This window comes from Uloborus diversus, chromosome 6 (assembly GCF_026930045.1).
Source record: "Uloborus diversus isolate 005 chromosome 6, Udiv.v.3.1, whole genome shotgun sequence".
NCBI classification, from domain to species: domain Eukaryota; kingdom Metazoa; phylum Arthropoda; class Arachnida; order Araneae; family Uloboridae; genus Uloborus; species Uloborus diversus.
The window spans coordinates 129,336,199-129,352,428 of record NC_072736.1 but is presented as its reverse complement, the minus strand read 5'-3'; the positions used below and the strand labels follow the sequence as shown (position 1 = coordinate 129,352,428).

Genomic DNA, 16,230 nt, shown 5'->3' with positions numbered 1-16,230 from the left:
ATCCAAAGGGCCTAAAATTTGTAATTTTCTTCAAAAAATGTATTTAATTTCTCTATATATTTTTTTAAAATGTAAGGTAAATTTTAAGAAGTTATCAAGACAAAAAATATAAACAATAGAGTCGATAATAGCATTAAATCGCAATTTTTGCTCTCTTGCAATATTTAAGTCTCCAACATGTACTCAAAATATGGATCTTTTCAATTTTAAGTTAAATTTTTAATTTTAAATATATATATATATATATTATTCATTTACAAATGTTAATAGGAAAATGTGTTCGCTAATAATTTTTGAACTTTATATTTTATTTTTTGAATGTATGTGTAATTTTTTAAAAAGTAAATTGAAAATAATAGAGTTTTTTAAAAAATACTAAGCACTTTTCATAACGCACTCAAAAGGACAAAATAATCTTTCTGGGTTAGAAAGGACAATTTAAGCATTCCAGTCGTTTTCAAAAATTCCAAGAAAATGACACCACAAACAAAAAAAAGTGCAACTCAAGTCATGAAGAGAATTACTCTCTCTCTCTCTCTCTCATCATTATTATTTAGCTTTCAATCATAACTTTGAGTGTTCAAACATACATATTTTTCTTATTGGGAAAGTTTGGTTTGAAATGACTAGAACCGCACTTTTCTTCGTTTGTGGTGTCATTTTTTTTGGAATTTTCGAAAACTACAGGAATTGTCCTTTCTGACCCAGAAAAGTTATTTTGTCCTTTTGAGTGCATAATGAAAAAGGTTTAGTATTTAAAAAAAAAATCTGTTATTTTATTCTTTTTAGTGTAAATGTATTTCAGAAATAGATTAATTTTACCATAACAAAACTTCACCTTATTTTTTCATATAAATGCTCGGTACTTAAAGGGAAAAAAACTATATACCTGTCTAAAACTTTAAGCAGTTGGCACTAAAATTTAATCCTTGTTCCTTTGTAGGATTTGTGCTTGCTAATTTCATCATTGCTTCAGAGAAGCCTTGATTCAAGATTTTCAATATGATTGCTTTTAACATTACTGTTGCAAGGCAACAAAATTTGTAACAATTTTTTTTAAATTTGAACATTTAATGGAGAAATTACATGAAATTTGCTATTTTCCATCCTAACCGAAAAAATAATTTTATTTCAGAATTTGAATTTTTCAGCACTAAGTTGTATCTTAAGATTAAGCAAATCATTTAGTGAAATCCTGAAGTCTCTAAATGGTCTAGTTGCAGAGATATAAGCAAAACTAGGCCTCAGATTTCTCTGTGACAATCAGGCCAAGTATAATAAAAGTGCTTAAAAATCAATTTTTTGAAGAAAATAATAAATTGTTTAAATTATAATTTTTTTTTTTTTTAGTTGTTTTGATCTAAAAGGAAAAATATAAGAGGATGTGCGACTTGAAAAACTGACTTTCATTTTTTTAGGACACTCTAATAAATAAATAAATATATAACTGATATTATTGAGATAATTTTATGGAAAACATTTCATTTTCTGTGCAAAAAGTATTAAATGTTTTTTGATCTACAAATGCAAATTTTATTATCATAGAACAACTTGCATTATCAAAGTTAGACAGTATTTTAACATACAAGGAGGGGGTGGGAGGGAGAACGAAATAGCATCAGAATTTAAGTATGAGATCTACTAATTTTATCAGTTCTTGCTAAAATGTCAGTTAAAACTTCCTGAAAAGTTCAAAAAATTCAATTTTTCCAAATCAGAAATAAACCGCTACGGAAAAACTTTTTTTTTCCCGAAATTTTTCGTTTTTTTTTTGCAGACTGTTTTTATTTCTATTAGTGACATAATTCAATTAGCCGTGGTTCAGTGCATCAGCATATGAGAAATTTCAAAAATTATCATTGGTTTTACTTTACTTAACAGATATGTATTTACTGCACTCTGGCTACCATTTATTCAATTTCCTTAAAAACTGGGTTCATGTTACCAATGCCCTTGCTGGATCAAGCTGTAGAGCACAAAACACCATAGCCAGAGGGGGGATGTGTAGGAATTTATTTCGGGAGGAACCCAATCAAAATATTAGAACTTTTCAAATTTAAGTTTCAAAATATTAATGAGTGCTTGAATAGTTTACTTACGTAAAAAGGGGTCCGGCCCCTTTGGTGCCTTTCCCCTTTAAATACACCCTTGCCTTGCCAAATGATGGAATTTGAATCTGATGAGATCTGAATGTGTGGCAGTGTGTAAATTCTTCTAATTATGAGGGATTTTGGAACCTTATGTTATGATTGGAGGGATTGTTTTAATCTTATAGAAATGCACTGTTTGTTTGTTTACTATCGTAAAACTCGAGAAGTAATCGATGGATATACTTGAAATTTTTACAAAACGTTCCTTTCGTGTAGAAGAGTGACCATAAAAATTTTTTATCCTCAAAATTCAAAGCATTTCACAAGAATTAATTAAAAACATTAATGTCTGAATAATGATTTATATGTAATATTGCAAATTGTTAAGCAAGAACTGAAGTAAATATTTCACCAGTTGCCAAACGAAAATAAGAAATTTAGCCCCTTCACTAATCTAATATCGGAAAATGCTGCTTCCGATTTGATTTTTTCGAGGTTTTAATGAAAACACTTATATCTGAGAAATGAACTTATGCATTTTATCCCACTGTTGAGAGAGAACTGAAATAACTATTAAGCCTGTTGCCTAGTGACGATAAGAAACTCAGCCCTTTTTATTATTTAATGTAAAATATGTCAAATACTTTCAGATTTTAAGAGCAAACCTATAGTTAGAAAAGTAATACATTTTTAACAGGGCGATTCAACACATGACCAGCAGCTCCGTTCAATTTTTTATTTGGATACTTTTTGTTTTCAAAAATTTTTCTTACTATAATGAACTATTAACACATATCATCGTCGAGCAGGCACAGTTAGTCGGATATGTAATCAAACACATAAACTCTGCAACAAAGTGTGTCAGTAATAAATCCTGAAAGTAACCCCCTATCGATTATAGCCCCCCCCCCCTTTTTCGTGAAGAGGGTTAATCATTTTATAATCCCGAATTTACCTCCCCCCTCCACCTAAAAATTTTCAGATCATCTTCATTTGCCACTCCCTCCAAAAAAAAAAAAAGATAACATTTTCTGCTTTACTTAGAAAGCCTTTACCAGAGGTTTAGTTTCCCCCTCCATGTGCAGGTTTTCTTTTCTAAAAGAAAAAGAAAACACAATGATTTAACCAAAAAAAAAAAGATCTCCACGGTGTATTCCTTAGAAAATGTCTAGCCTCCTTTTCATGCAAGGGCGCCTTTTTTTTCCTTTTTTTTTCGTTCATATGTATCACAAAAGAAATGCATGCAATTGTACTGCTCTTTATTCATTTTGGAAGGAGCATTTTTGTTCTGACTTGTGAAAATAAACAATCTTCAACCCGATACCATTTTGAAAGCACGACGCCATTTTGAAACGCATTGCTTAAAAAGTAGCGCAACATTTAAAAATAACCCTTTTTAGAGCAGAAATGAAGTACTTGAATGAAAGGATCATCAGAAATGTATATTTTACTAAATCGAGCAAGAGATTTGTGTGTTTTTACATTCGCAAAATTTGTAAAGTGCAGTTTTCGAAATTACGATTTTCGTAATGAATTTGCGGTCATGATTATGATTTTCACATCTATTTTCATTTTGAAACAAGAACATTAAGATTTTGCTTCTTTTACTGTAACCTTAGTACATTCAGCACATGATGAATTTTTAAGCAAGAAATTATAGGTCTTTTGCCTACTTCAAGTGAAAATCCTTTCTTTCAAAAAAAAAGGCACCCACATGCAATTTATTACAAGAAAATTATGAAAAGATTTAATTAATTAATTTCTCACTCTTCATTAATATTAACTGTTATTTACTTATTATTTCTTTTCTGTACTCTACAATTAATACTACTAAAAACAATTATTTTGGCTAATTTTACAAAAAAATCTCGATTATAATCCTCCTCCAAAAATGAATAAGTTTTGTTTTGAAAATAGAGGTGTTACTTTCAGGATTTTACGTACATATATCCCACAGTTCAAAAGAAGTAGCAGAAGTAATAAAATACTTCACCTGTATTTGTTATCACAGCATCTAGTTTGAGCTGTGTTTCGTTTAATAACATAATTGTGAGCTCTATCTTGAATCTAAATAAGGAGAAAAAACAAGAAAAGAATGTTAAAGAAATTACTATTACTTAGTGTAATTAAGAAAAAAGGAGTAATTTTAAAACCAACATAGACTGTAGTAATACTTTAAAAACTAATACATGCAGCACTATATTACAAAAACTACACAAACAAAGGGCAAAACCATTGCCTCTGAACAATTCATGTATACTTTCTTTACCAAAATTAAAATTGGAGTAAGATATAATTTCTATGTTAGAGGATTATAGATTCGAGCATCAACTGTATTATCTTTGTTTGTTTTTTTTAAATTAATATTATTATTTTATTTTATTTTTTTATTTATTTTTTGTATTTCCAAAGACAGAACACAAAAAAAGTAAGAGAAACGAACTCTAGAAAAGGCAATTACAGTAGAGGACCTTTATAACGCATACCTTCGAACCAGAGCTTTTGTGTTATACAGGATTTTGCGTTATATGGAGCATTTCAAATTTTGCCACTAATATTCAGAATATAGCTATATATTAGCACTTCAGAATGAGTTTTATCTGCAATGAGTATTAAAGTACTAATATTACATTTAGTCATTCACAAATAAATATGTTTCACAAGTGAATTATCCTGCACTTCTGCTAGCTTCATGGTTTGCATAACAGCTGCATTTTCAAGAGCTATCTAGTATTTTCTGTTCACTGTGAGTATTAATTTTCATTTAAAAGCTTTGAATTAAGATGGGAAGATGAAAAACTTTCAAAATTTAATTTTCCTATTAATTTTTATGATTGCAAAGCAAAACAGAGGGATTTTTTAGACTTCAAAACCTATAGTGTATGTCTGAAAAGTTGTGCGGTTTATAGGGAATTGCGTTATATAGGTCGGCATTATAAAGGTATTCTACTGTATAAAAATTACCAGAGCCGATCCTAGGGTGTCCGCTGCCCGTGTGTGAAAACCAAATGTGCCGCCTCCAGTATCGTCATTTGGAGGGGGGATTATTCCCCCCCAACCCACCGGATTAAAAAAATTAATGTTTTTACATATAAGTAGGCGTGGTTTCGGTTATTTTCCTTTGAATTGACTGTGCACCGTTTTCTCCTTTTCCCTCGAAGAATTCGAATCGACGGGTTTGCTGCCGCTAGATATTTTTTCGTATTTTGATGAAAATAATGTTGACATTTATCCCCAGATACCTGTATCAGATTAAGAAGTAAAACATAAATAAAAATGCACACAAAATTTAAAGAACAAAACTTTATTTGTTGACCACTTAATAGGTTATAATGGCGACAAAATAATTCAGCAAAGTAATAAACAAACAAAAATATTAAATTTGAAATTAAAATAGATATTTTATAATTCCAAAAAGCTAAACAACAGTATTTACCTATACTTAGAAGATATAAAGCAATTTTCTTTGTAAAAAGTGATAAGGCATAAATCTTGTGAATCAAAAAATACATAAAACAGTCTTTTTGCAAAGACGACCTATTAATTATTTACAAAATAACTTTTCTGGCTTTCTGGGATGCAAATTTTTCAATAATTTCAGTGAAGTCAATTTTTTCTGAGATTTCGGATTCAATTGAGATAATGGCCAAATCTGAAAGCCTTTCTTGTGTCATACTATTTCTCAAGTAGTTTTTAGATATTCAATTTACTGAAGCTTCTTTCACCCGAAGCTACAGAAACAGGTAAAGTTAAAAAAATTCTTTTTGCCAAAGCTAAATTTGGGAAACAGGGAATGAGATCATTTTTTATTATAATTTCCAATATATCAGTTGGCTGCTTTCTACCTGGAAAAATATCTTTAAATCATGTTATTTCATTAAAGAGTTGTATGCCGTCTATGTCTTTAACAATATTTCCATCCTCCTGTACCTGTAATTTTATATCTAGGTCCATGCAGGTTTTCCTGAGATCATCATTGGAAATGTTGAATTCATACAAAAAGTAGAACGCTGAATAACACTCAGATAATAAGACAAACCTGTCATTTACCGATGTGATCGTATGATCCAGAATTTCAAAATAAAAAGCAGTCTTGAATTGCTGGATGGGATTTGAAATTGGTTCATCACTGCCCTCGTATTCAAATAAATGGGCCTTTTTCCTGAACTTCAAGGTAGGAAACTCGGGATCAATATCTAAATCTCTAGCAAGTGTTGTTGCTGAATCGACAAATATTTTAAAATTATTGTCAGATCTTAGAGAGACTAAATATTTTTTCAGATTATCTAAGTTTTCAATGCATTCTGCGATATTTAATTTAGGGTTTTGAAGCATTTTACTCAAAACATCAATTTTTGATAACAAATCATGCCAAATTAAAACTGAACACAAAAATTTAAATGTTTCAAGACTTTCAAGTATTGATACCGTCCCCAATTTTCGTCTTTGCATCTCTGGAAGTATCTTCAATTAAGGCATTCAATGCGGCAATAACGCTTTTTAGGTCTTGTTTTAGAGGTTTAATAGCATTGATACGACTTTTATACCTTGTTTCACTTAGCGGTTTGAAAGTTAGATTTTTCAATTGTTTTTTTAGTAAATCCCATCGATATGGGGAAGAAGAATAGTAATTATATAACTCTTGTACTAAATTAAAAAACCTAGAAATTTCACCACTGGAGCTGGCAGCATCACTGACGACGAGATTCAATGTGTGAGCAAAACATGGGACATATAATGCTCTAGGCTTGATATCGAGATTCAATTTCTGAAGCCCCATATGTTTTCCTTTCATATTCGATCCATTGTCATAGCCCTGTCCCCATACGTCTTTAACTTCAAGCTGCAGACTTGGCAGTAGCTTCTCTAATAGAAAATTACACATATTTTCTCCAGTATTATGAGTTACTGGAAAGAATCCTAGAAAAAATTCTAAAATATCTACCTTACCATAAGTAATATTCACACATCTAATTACAAACGTTATTTGTTCTGTGTGACTAATATCTCGTGTGGAGTCGAGAATTATAGCGTAATATTAATGCTCGTTATCTTATTACGAATAGATTCGGCTAAAATATGAATTATTTCATTTTGAAAATGCTGCCCTAAGTAGTGTGGAATACGTGTTTTTTTATCTTTGCATTTACTGACGTTATTAAGGTGTTATGAAATAATGGGATCGAATTTAGCCAACATCTCCACAGCCAATAAATAAATTACCATTACCTCTATCATACAACTTTTCGCTAGTTCCTCTGAATGCCAAATTTTGACCGGCTAAAAATTGTACGACAGCACTCACTCTTTCAATAATGGCGCACCATTGCATTTTCCCTCTATTATAAATATTTTGCAGTTCCGCGTCAACAGTACAATTGTTTGCCAGCCTCATCTTTAATTCGCACCATGATCGTATAGAATTTACATGTTTTAGAGTATTTTTGTGCTTATTCAGATATTCCAAACAATGGCTCCAATTAGAAAAGCCAGTACCTAGCAGTTGCGTTGAACAATCGTTAGTAAACAATTTGCATGCAAAACAAAAAATGCAATTTAGTTTTATGGAATAGCATAGCCAAGCGCGATTTATTTTCTCCATATTCACTAAAGTTTTTGTAAAATAAGAAGTGCTAAATTTTCTGCCATTCTCATCGACTCGGAATTTAAAATTTTCAACTTGTTTCAGACCATGTTCTACGAAAAAATCAATATCATTTTTCAATAAGTTCCTGGGTCATCTAGTGCTCTTGGAGCAAAACCCTCTTCGTCTTCGCTCTCATCTTCACATTCAGTTTCACTGGAAATGGGACTGATAGATGATGCTGAAGCTGTTCTTATTACTGTTTCACCGCCTTCAGCAAATGTGACAGAACAGGTAGATGTGGATGGTTGAGAAGAATCGAACGCAGCATCTTGATTCAAATCATTGTTCAGGCTCCGTTTTTTCTGGATGTCGGAAATATTTTTCCAATGTTCCCGCCTGTTTGGAGATTTCTTCTATTCTTCGATTCTTCTCCTTCCTATAGAAGGCACCCAATTGTCTTTTTCTCTTTCTGGAAGACATCTAGAAGAGGTAAGAAGAAATAGTAAGTATACCACGACCCACTACAGAGCATTTGGATTTTTAAAGATTTTTCACTGGGCATCAAAGTTTAACATTATTAAAGACTGTCTGTAACCAGGGATGCCTACCTGGGGGGGCGGGGTTGAGGGGCATGGTGCAGACTTCGCCATTAAAATTTTTAGGGGGAGAGATTGTTTTGAGGGGTATTTTTCTCATTTGGTGGGAGGGCTCTTGCTTTGAAGGGGTTGTGCCCTTACCCTTAGAGGGGCACCCCTGCTGTAACCTTCCTAGTAATTTTCCTCTTTTCTTTTACAAACAAATATATATCCTTTTTTTTTTTTTCACTTTTGAATAGTACTGAAAATATTACTTAAATGCGTAAAGTTGACGGGGGAGGGGGAAACGCAGCAGAGGATAAAAATTACCTCAATACACACTTATGCATAAAACAAATACTTTAATAATCATTTAAAGTTTTATAACTGATGAAAAAATAATACAATTTTCAGAGACTCTTTTGTTCTTCAGTAAATAGTTTGCCAAATATTTATTTCTTTTACATGACTTTTTTTCTCACTCATTTTTCTTAGTTTTTGTGTTTTAATTTTCAAAAATACAATTCTATGCATAACTTAAATGATTGTGGTTCACGATATAAAAAAGATATTGATTCCATAATTATATTTCATGTATTTTTCCGAATCAAACAAAAAAAGGGCAACTTGTGCAACATTACAAATTTACAACTGAAAATATGGCAAATAAATTATATTTCGAGTCAGCTTTCCTTTGCAAAAACATTTTAGCGAACTGCTGATAAGTTTTGTTGAACCTCCGTTGTTTTTCTGCAGAAATGCTGCAACAACCGGTCTAAGATAAATATGTATATAAACAAATAAGGGCAGGGGTTGGGGGGGGGGGACATGTTTATTATGTATTTTAATTTTTCAAAAAGTTTCATCAATGTCTCAGAATTAAAGTGTCCCCAAGATTGAATAGTCTTTTCTTTACATCATGGAATTTTTTGAGATTAAAAAATATATATTTTTAATTTATGAAATTTCGAAAAACTGTCTTCAGTAGCTCACATGAGCCCCTATAGGGAGAACAAGTGAACAAGCCAAGGGCACATCTGAGCAAGGTTTGAAAAACAGGATAATAATAGTATTAAAAAAAAAAATCTCTTTTGAATGAAACATTACACGTATACATCAAAATGTGTCAATAAGAAAATATATTTTCCGAAATATGTAACCCTGCATGATGTCAAATTTGAAGTTTCGTTACATGTTCTGTTCACTGGATAGATAAGAAAAAATTTATTATGTAAAGATTATTCTTGTTACATATTACTGATTTCAAGCTTTATCCAGGGTATGATAATGCATTTGAAGCAATTAAAGTTAACTATTTTGGGGAAAAAGTTTGAATTTCTATTTCCTGTAACATTCTATAACACTAAATTCGTCATTAACTATATAGTAACAAAAAAATAATTCAATAAATAAATAAAAAAAATACAATGATTTTATGATTTGACTACAGAAAAATAACAATTATAAATGTTTACACTTTTGCTAATGCTTATAATATCTTACACAAATATTCATATTATAGAGAAGATATGAGTGTCCCAGATGTTATATTAACAGGGTCACTTCATCTACTCTAGGACTAACTTGCAAAAATACAATGGTTTGTAATATTTAATTGTGTGTGTGTTTTGTTTTTATAAAGATCAGAAATGCAAAATGAATCATTGCTCTAAAAGTTTTGCCAAGAGGCAAGATTGGTACTGCCATGAATGGAGAATTTTCATGATTTTTTTTTTTTTTTCAAATTATCACAGTAAAACATACAATGTTAACGGATATCCCATGCTCACGCCCTTTGAGCAATATATTTTGATTCTAGTACCAACATTTAAACAAAGAAAAACTGCAGTCTTATTAACATTAGCAATTCATATTTAGTTATAATGAAAAATGCTGGATGCAAAATTTTCTCCAGCAATCAAGTTTCACAATAAAGATCATCAGTTGTTTATCAATGATAATTAACTTTAAATACTGAAAAAAAAAATCTCATTTTATAACAGAAACAACATGTTGACTAAATTACAACCCACTCTAGATGGAGCATCTTTATAGGTTTACAATTTAACAAGCGATGAGCATGTTTTGCAGTTTTACAAGCGACAATAGGGCTATTCATACACTTAAAATTTGAAGGAAAAATTTCTCGAATTAATTAGTAGTGATGGGTTATTTTCTTAGCATGATTATGCATTATTATAGCGTATAAAATACTTTCAAAATTTTTACTTATCATCCCAATTTCAGTACGGACTTTTAAGGTCCTTATCAGTCATGTTCTGGATACAGCATAAAAAGATATTAAAATAAAAAACACCAAACAAAAACTGTTGAAGGAATGCAAATTCCAAAACCCCGTTATAGTGAGTTAAAAAGGAGTTGGATTCTTTACATTCTATTTATCACGAGGAGAAAAAAAAATATTTGCAATAAATGCAGATTTTACTCAAATTTGAGAATTTACCAACTAAAAAAAAATAGGTGGTAAGTCTGTGTCATCAGTTTCACTGTTGTGAGGTTCAATTTCAAATCAGTATAAAAACTTTAAATACAAAAACAGTAGACATATTTCCCTTCTTTTTTTATTAAAGCACATGAGCTTTCTGAACAGTATATAGATTTGATGCTAAAAATGAAATTTAAACACATAAATTAAGCAGAAATTTCAAAAATATTGCATTTACTTGTTTTGGGGTTTATAAGAACCTTTTTCTTGTAAGAATTTACGATTAATGGATAAAAATTCTATCACAAATTTTCATTTAATGTTAGCAGTTAGAAAAAAGGACATATGCAAATTTAAAAAATATTTAGTCCCATTTATTCTAAATAGTAGTCGTATATCATTCAGGGGTGCCTACGAGGAGGGTTATGGTGCAGACTTTAATATTGATATTTTTAGGAGGGAGGGTGGGGGGTAATTTTAGCGGAATTTTGATTTTATATGGCGCATCATCGCCTTTTGGGGGTGGGAGCTGAGCTTCCTTGTGTATGTTATAGGGTAATGTGGGGCAATGTGAAATGGTTAAGATGACTGCCCTTTTTAAAAATTAGCAAATAGGACATTTGTTTTGAAAATTACAGTACACAAAGAAACAACATTGTATTTTCAATAAAACTTACATTGAAACATTATTTTTATGTTCACTTATTTTATCCATGGGGCAAAGTGAAAAATAAAACATTTTTCACTTATTTTTTTCCTGACTGGAATTGACTACATATGGCACAACCTAGCTAAAATAATCCCAGATAGGTAGAGCTAAAAGCAGAGTAAATATTTCACCATTTCACTTGCCCACCCATATCCCCCTACTTCCATCCGCTTCGATTTGGAAGATTAAATCGAAACTTATTATTTTTACTGAATTCATTGAACATAACAACTAAAGAGAAAGATGGGGATAAGCAAAATACCATTATTTCATTTTTTCAACTTTTATGCACATTAACAAAATATAAATTGATAAAAACTTACCAATATATGAGTACTTTCTTCGAAATAAATGCATGAAATTGAGGGAAAATATTGTGCTTTGGTGGAGGACCACTGTTTTTGAGAGAAAAAGAGCAGAACAAATAATTAATTTCAATTCATATCACTTCTATGGATATTAAAATGTATATGGAATCTGAATCTGGAATGAGTAAAACTTACAGAAAAACTTGTTGTTCCTAAGGCTAGATTCGTGATATAAAGAAAAGAACAGCGCCTGAAATGACGAAGGATCACTAAATCTGCTCTGTATGCAGACTTCATTCTTTATAACGAATGGTTTCTAACAAGAGCCCATGAGGGACCATATCGCCGTCACTATAGAGTCTTCAGAAATTTCTCAGAAAAAGTACTCTGGGAACATATGACTTCACACATTGGGACAGTGCGGGTGATCAGTCAGATGTTGGCTACTATTCTTCGTTGGTTAGAAAAAATCTTCTTTCCTCGTAAATTGACGTCATAAATTAACGCCCTATCCATTGTTCGTACGGGAAGAGGAATATTTGACCACAGAAACTTTTATTACTGAAACGAAGTTGGATAACGGATTTTACCAATTTACATCAAGGTGATAGAATCAGCCTCCCTTCTCTTCGAAGCGGAAGGACAATTACGTGCCTTTCCATTACGATAAAAAAACAAACAAACAAGCTTATAACACTATATGAATCTTTTTTTTTTATCCTATTGATCATTTTCTATCCTAAGAATACATCTTGGGGGTAGTTATGGCTAGATAGAGTAAGATTTTTAATCGATCATAAGTACATAGTACGAAAATCGCTGATCAGTTTCGGTGACAAGCTGATTCATCACATTTTTTTTCAATTATTGCAATCAACTAGTTACAATAAAGTCATTGAGTTTAAAGTCCCTTATCAAGGACATATCCAGCTAAAAATGGTAGGAGGGAGCAGCCATTTAGGAAATGAGGGGAGGAGTCAACTGCCTTACGTTGGAAATTGGAAACAATGTAAATACGCATTTGTATATGTATTTTGTTGCTTTTCCCTACAAAATGTATTGAGAATTTATGCCCTTTTCCTCTCCCTCCTCCGCAGAAAAAATTCTGAGATGATAGGTCTAAATTTAAACTTTTCAGGAAGTATGGTGAGAGGGCCGTGTGTAATAATAGTTATTTTTTTTTTGTGAGGAGTTTGGAAAAGGGAAGCGTTTTTGGTGCTGTTGCGTTATCTTGTGTTACCCTCATACAGGGGCGGCAAATAGGGGGAGCGAGAAGGGGCAGTTGCACCCCCAAATTTTTGGCTCAGAATGATAAGAAACGGGCAAATGTAATTCATGTAAATCGCAAATCACTGATCATATGCAAAAGGAAATTACAACCAAAAAAGAAAAAACGCCAGCTGATTCTCCATAATCAGGGCCCAATACAGGCTGATTTTGCTACCGTTTTTCGGTACCTTCACAAAAATCTTATTTTGAAATCGGTACTTTCACAAAAATCAAGTAATAAAATCAGTAGCTTCACAAAAACATCGGAAATTTCACAAAAATTCACATTTTAAAATATGAAATTTGTTTCTCTGTTTAAAACAAAATTATACTCATAAAATAGAATTATAAGCAGGTTTATATGAACAATAGCTTAAATAGAAACCTTTTTGTAGTATTTCAACTAATTTTTAGCTGTTTCACACCAAAGTGTATTAATGCAATATTATCACAATCTTTAAACATCTGTTTTGAGGAACCGTTTTTCTCATAATTTCCTATATTGTACACAGTACATAGACCATTAAGCTGAAATTACGATGGTATTTTTCCTACTTCTTAGGTTTTCAGCTCCCCCCCCCCCAAAAAAAAAAAAACGAAACCTGTTAAAAATACGAGATGACATTTACACTTTTCGAACTAAAATTTCACTTGTTCCACTACTTCTTTTACAAAAATTAGGATGTGGCTAAAATTTCACAAAAACAATGCTGATAAAAAAAACTTTCACAAAAATAGAATGATGCAATACTTTCAGAAAAATAGGTAGCAAGAAAAAAATCCTGGATTGGCCCCTGATAATAGTTGATCAATCTTGAAACATTTCCAGACGCAAGCTAGTATTATTCACTATTTGAATGATAACTTGGAAAATCTTGAATCATTTGTAGTATTTTTCGAAAAACTGGTGGAGGATCCAAGTTTTTTTCAACTAAAGAGGTACTCTCCTCATGCAGGCAGAATATTTCATACTTGTGTACCCAGTGCTATGATAACGCATCCAGAGAGGGCTGCACGATTTTACTGGAATTTTGCATAAGTTGTTACGTTCATATTTCAAATGTATGTCAAGTTAATGAGTGAACACCAATTTCTTCTATTAGAAACACATTTCACCAACTCAATACGTTGTATACCTTCATAGAAAACTCTTACAAAAGACATGCTTTTTTTTTGAAAAAAGTCGCACATCAACAAATTCATTTTCTGGGTGCTCTTTAACTTGGTCATTTCTGAGTGACACAAGATGGTCTCTAAGAGTTAAAGCTGTAAAAGCCCTCCTTGTTAAATCTGAACATTTGAAAGCGGCTCTTTCAATGGTGGTAAAGCTGATGCCCTTTAACATGTATATGTATGACTTTGTTTGAATTTTTATTCACTTTGTTTGTACTGTGAAGATTTTTTGAAAAATGCTTTACTCTATCAAAACATCTTTAATCCACTAGCCTGAATTTTCGGACTGTCCAAGCTTCAGCTTAATCTAAAATTGAAACAATTTGGAATTTTTTTGCTGATGTATATTTTAACCAAGAGTGAAATGAAAAAAAAATCTTACTGAAGACCAATCTTTAAAAAAAATCCAAATGAATTTAGAAGAGGTGTCAAAAATCTACATGATCATATAAAGTCATAAAATTGAATTAATATTTTGTATAAGATAATAGATTCAGTTTCTGACGAAATTAAAACAATATCTTATGATAATTTTTTTATCTGTGTTGCTGTCCAATAAGTTCAATATTTATATTAATATTTTATTGAAAAAGAGAAATAAAATATTACAATTATAAGTAAAAGTTGTAGCACAAAAGCAAGAGGAATTGTTTTGCAAATAGCGACTATACTATTCAATGATGAAAAACGAAGACTAGCACAATTTTCAAAGTGGCTGGGGTTGGGAGAAAAATCTTGGCGATGTGTTTTCTACCATAACTTTGTTGCTTGAACTGTTTTTGAATTATTCCAATTAGCTCAGCTAGTTGTGAAAGTTTTTTGTGTGTTAGGAGGTTAGAAAATTACCTTCCGAGCACATGGGATAAAAAAAACTTTCATCTTCAATTGTATTGGCAAAAAAGTACCACACTGCACATTAATGGAATCAAGTAACAAGATTTCCGGATTCTGAAAACCATACATTAATAACATTTAATTAAAATAAATTAATCATACATTAGTGCCATTCTGAAAACCATACATAACAAAATTTAGATGTTCTAAATGTATGAATGTCGTCTTTTGTGATATAATTTATTACAAAATAAGTTAAAACTGTAGTAATTAAAATTTGAATTCTTTGAATAACCTTCTATTTTATCCTGTACACCAATATGCATTTTATTTCATTCTCAAGAGAACTCAGATTCAAAAAACTCGACCCCCACAATGAAATGTTGAAATGCCGCCCCTGCCCTCATAGTGGGATTGAGAAGGTAACCCAATTCAATTAATAATTTTCCTTCTTGCAAAATCCTGCATAAAGTTACCGAAGATGAACTCATTGATTTAGTTTCGAAATTGAAGCAAACGTTAAAAAATCAATCTTTTAAAATGCCCTTTTTTTGGTTTAAATATTTTCTATTGCATACCTGCCAACCTCCGAGAAAAAAAAATCCGGAAGATTTTTTTATTTTTATCCACAAGATTTTAACGCAAAATAAAATCAAACAGGACACCTACCCTCTTTACATTTAACAATATATTAGTTATGAATTGCATATCAATTGAAATTACTTTCGTTTAGTAAATATTACTTTTATTGCTTTCTTTAAAAGTTTGGAAATAACATTTGTTACTCATCTTAAAAAAAGAACGAAGCAAAAACAGGTCAAATTGAGAGAATGAGAAGATAATTGGCGCCGAAATTGTGCCCCTAGTTGCCCGCCGCGATGCTTGCTTTGATTGGATCCCGATGAAGTCATGCGCTGTATCACTCATTGACGTCATAATCTTGCCTCGCTTCTTCTCGTGCCATTCTCTTACAGCAACCTTTCCTTGGCTACTTGGCCTAAAACGCGGTGCCGCGTTCCACAAAAGTATCGTTAGCGCCAAAATTGGCGAGATAATTAGTTTTCCTACAAAACGTGAAAAATCCGGAAGATTTTGCTCATAACCGGAAAAACGGAAAAGGACATAAAAATCCATAAAACTTCCGGGAAATCCGGAAGGGTTGGCAGGTATGCTATAGGGAGGGAGATATGGAATGGGAGAAGACAGCTGCTCTCCCTTGCTTCCCTTCGGATAAGCCCA

General features: G+C 31.6%; 1 protein-coding gene across 2 annotated transcripts in view; it reads right to left on the bottom strand.

Moving 5' to 3' along the window:
- Positions 1–16,230, bottom strand: part of LOC129224060 (uncharacterized) — a 39,287-nt gene that overhangs the window by 6,193 nt on the left and 16,864 nt on the right. For both annotated transcript variants that reach the window (XM_054858459.1, XM_054858460.1), the window contains one exon: positions 4,084–4,157. In XM_054858459.1, coding sequence (XP_054714434.1) covers positions 4,084–4,157 — 74 coding nt within the window. The remainder of the gene's footprint in view (positions 1–4,083; positions 4,158–16,230) is intronic.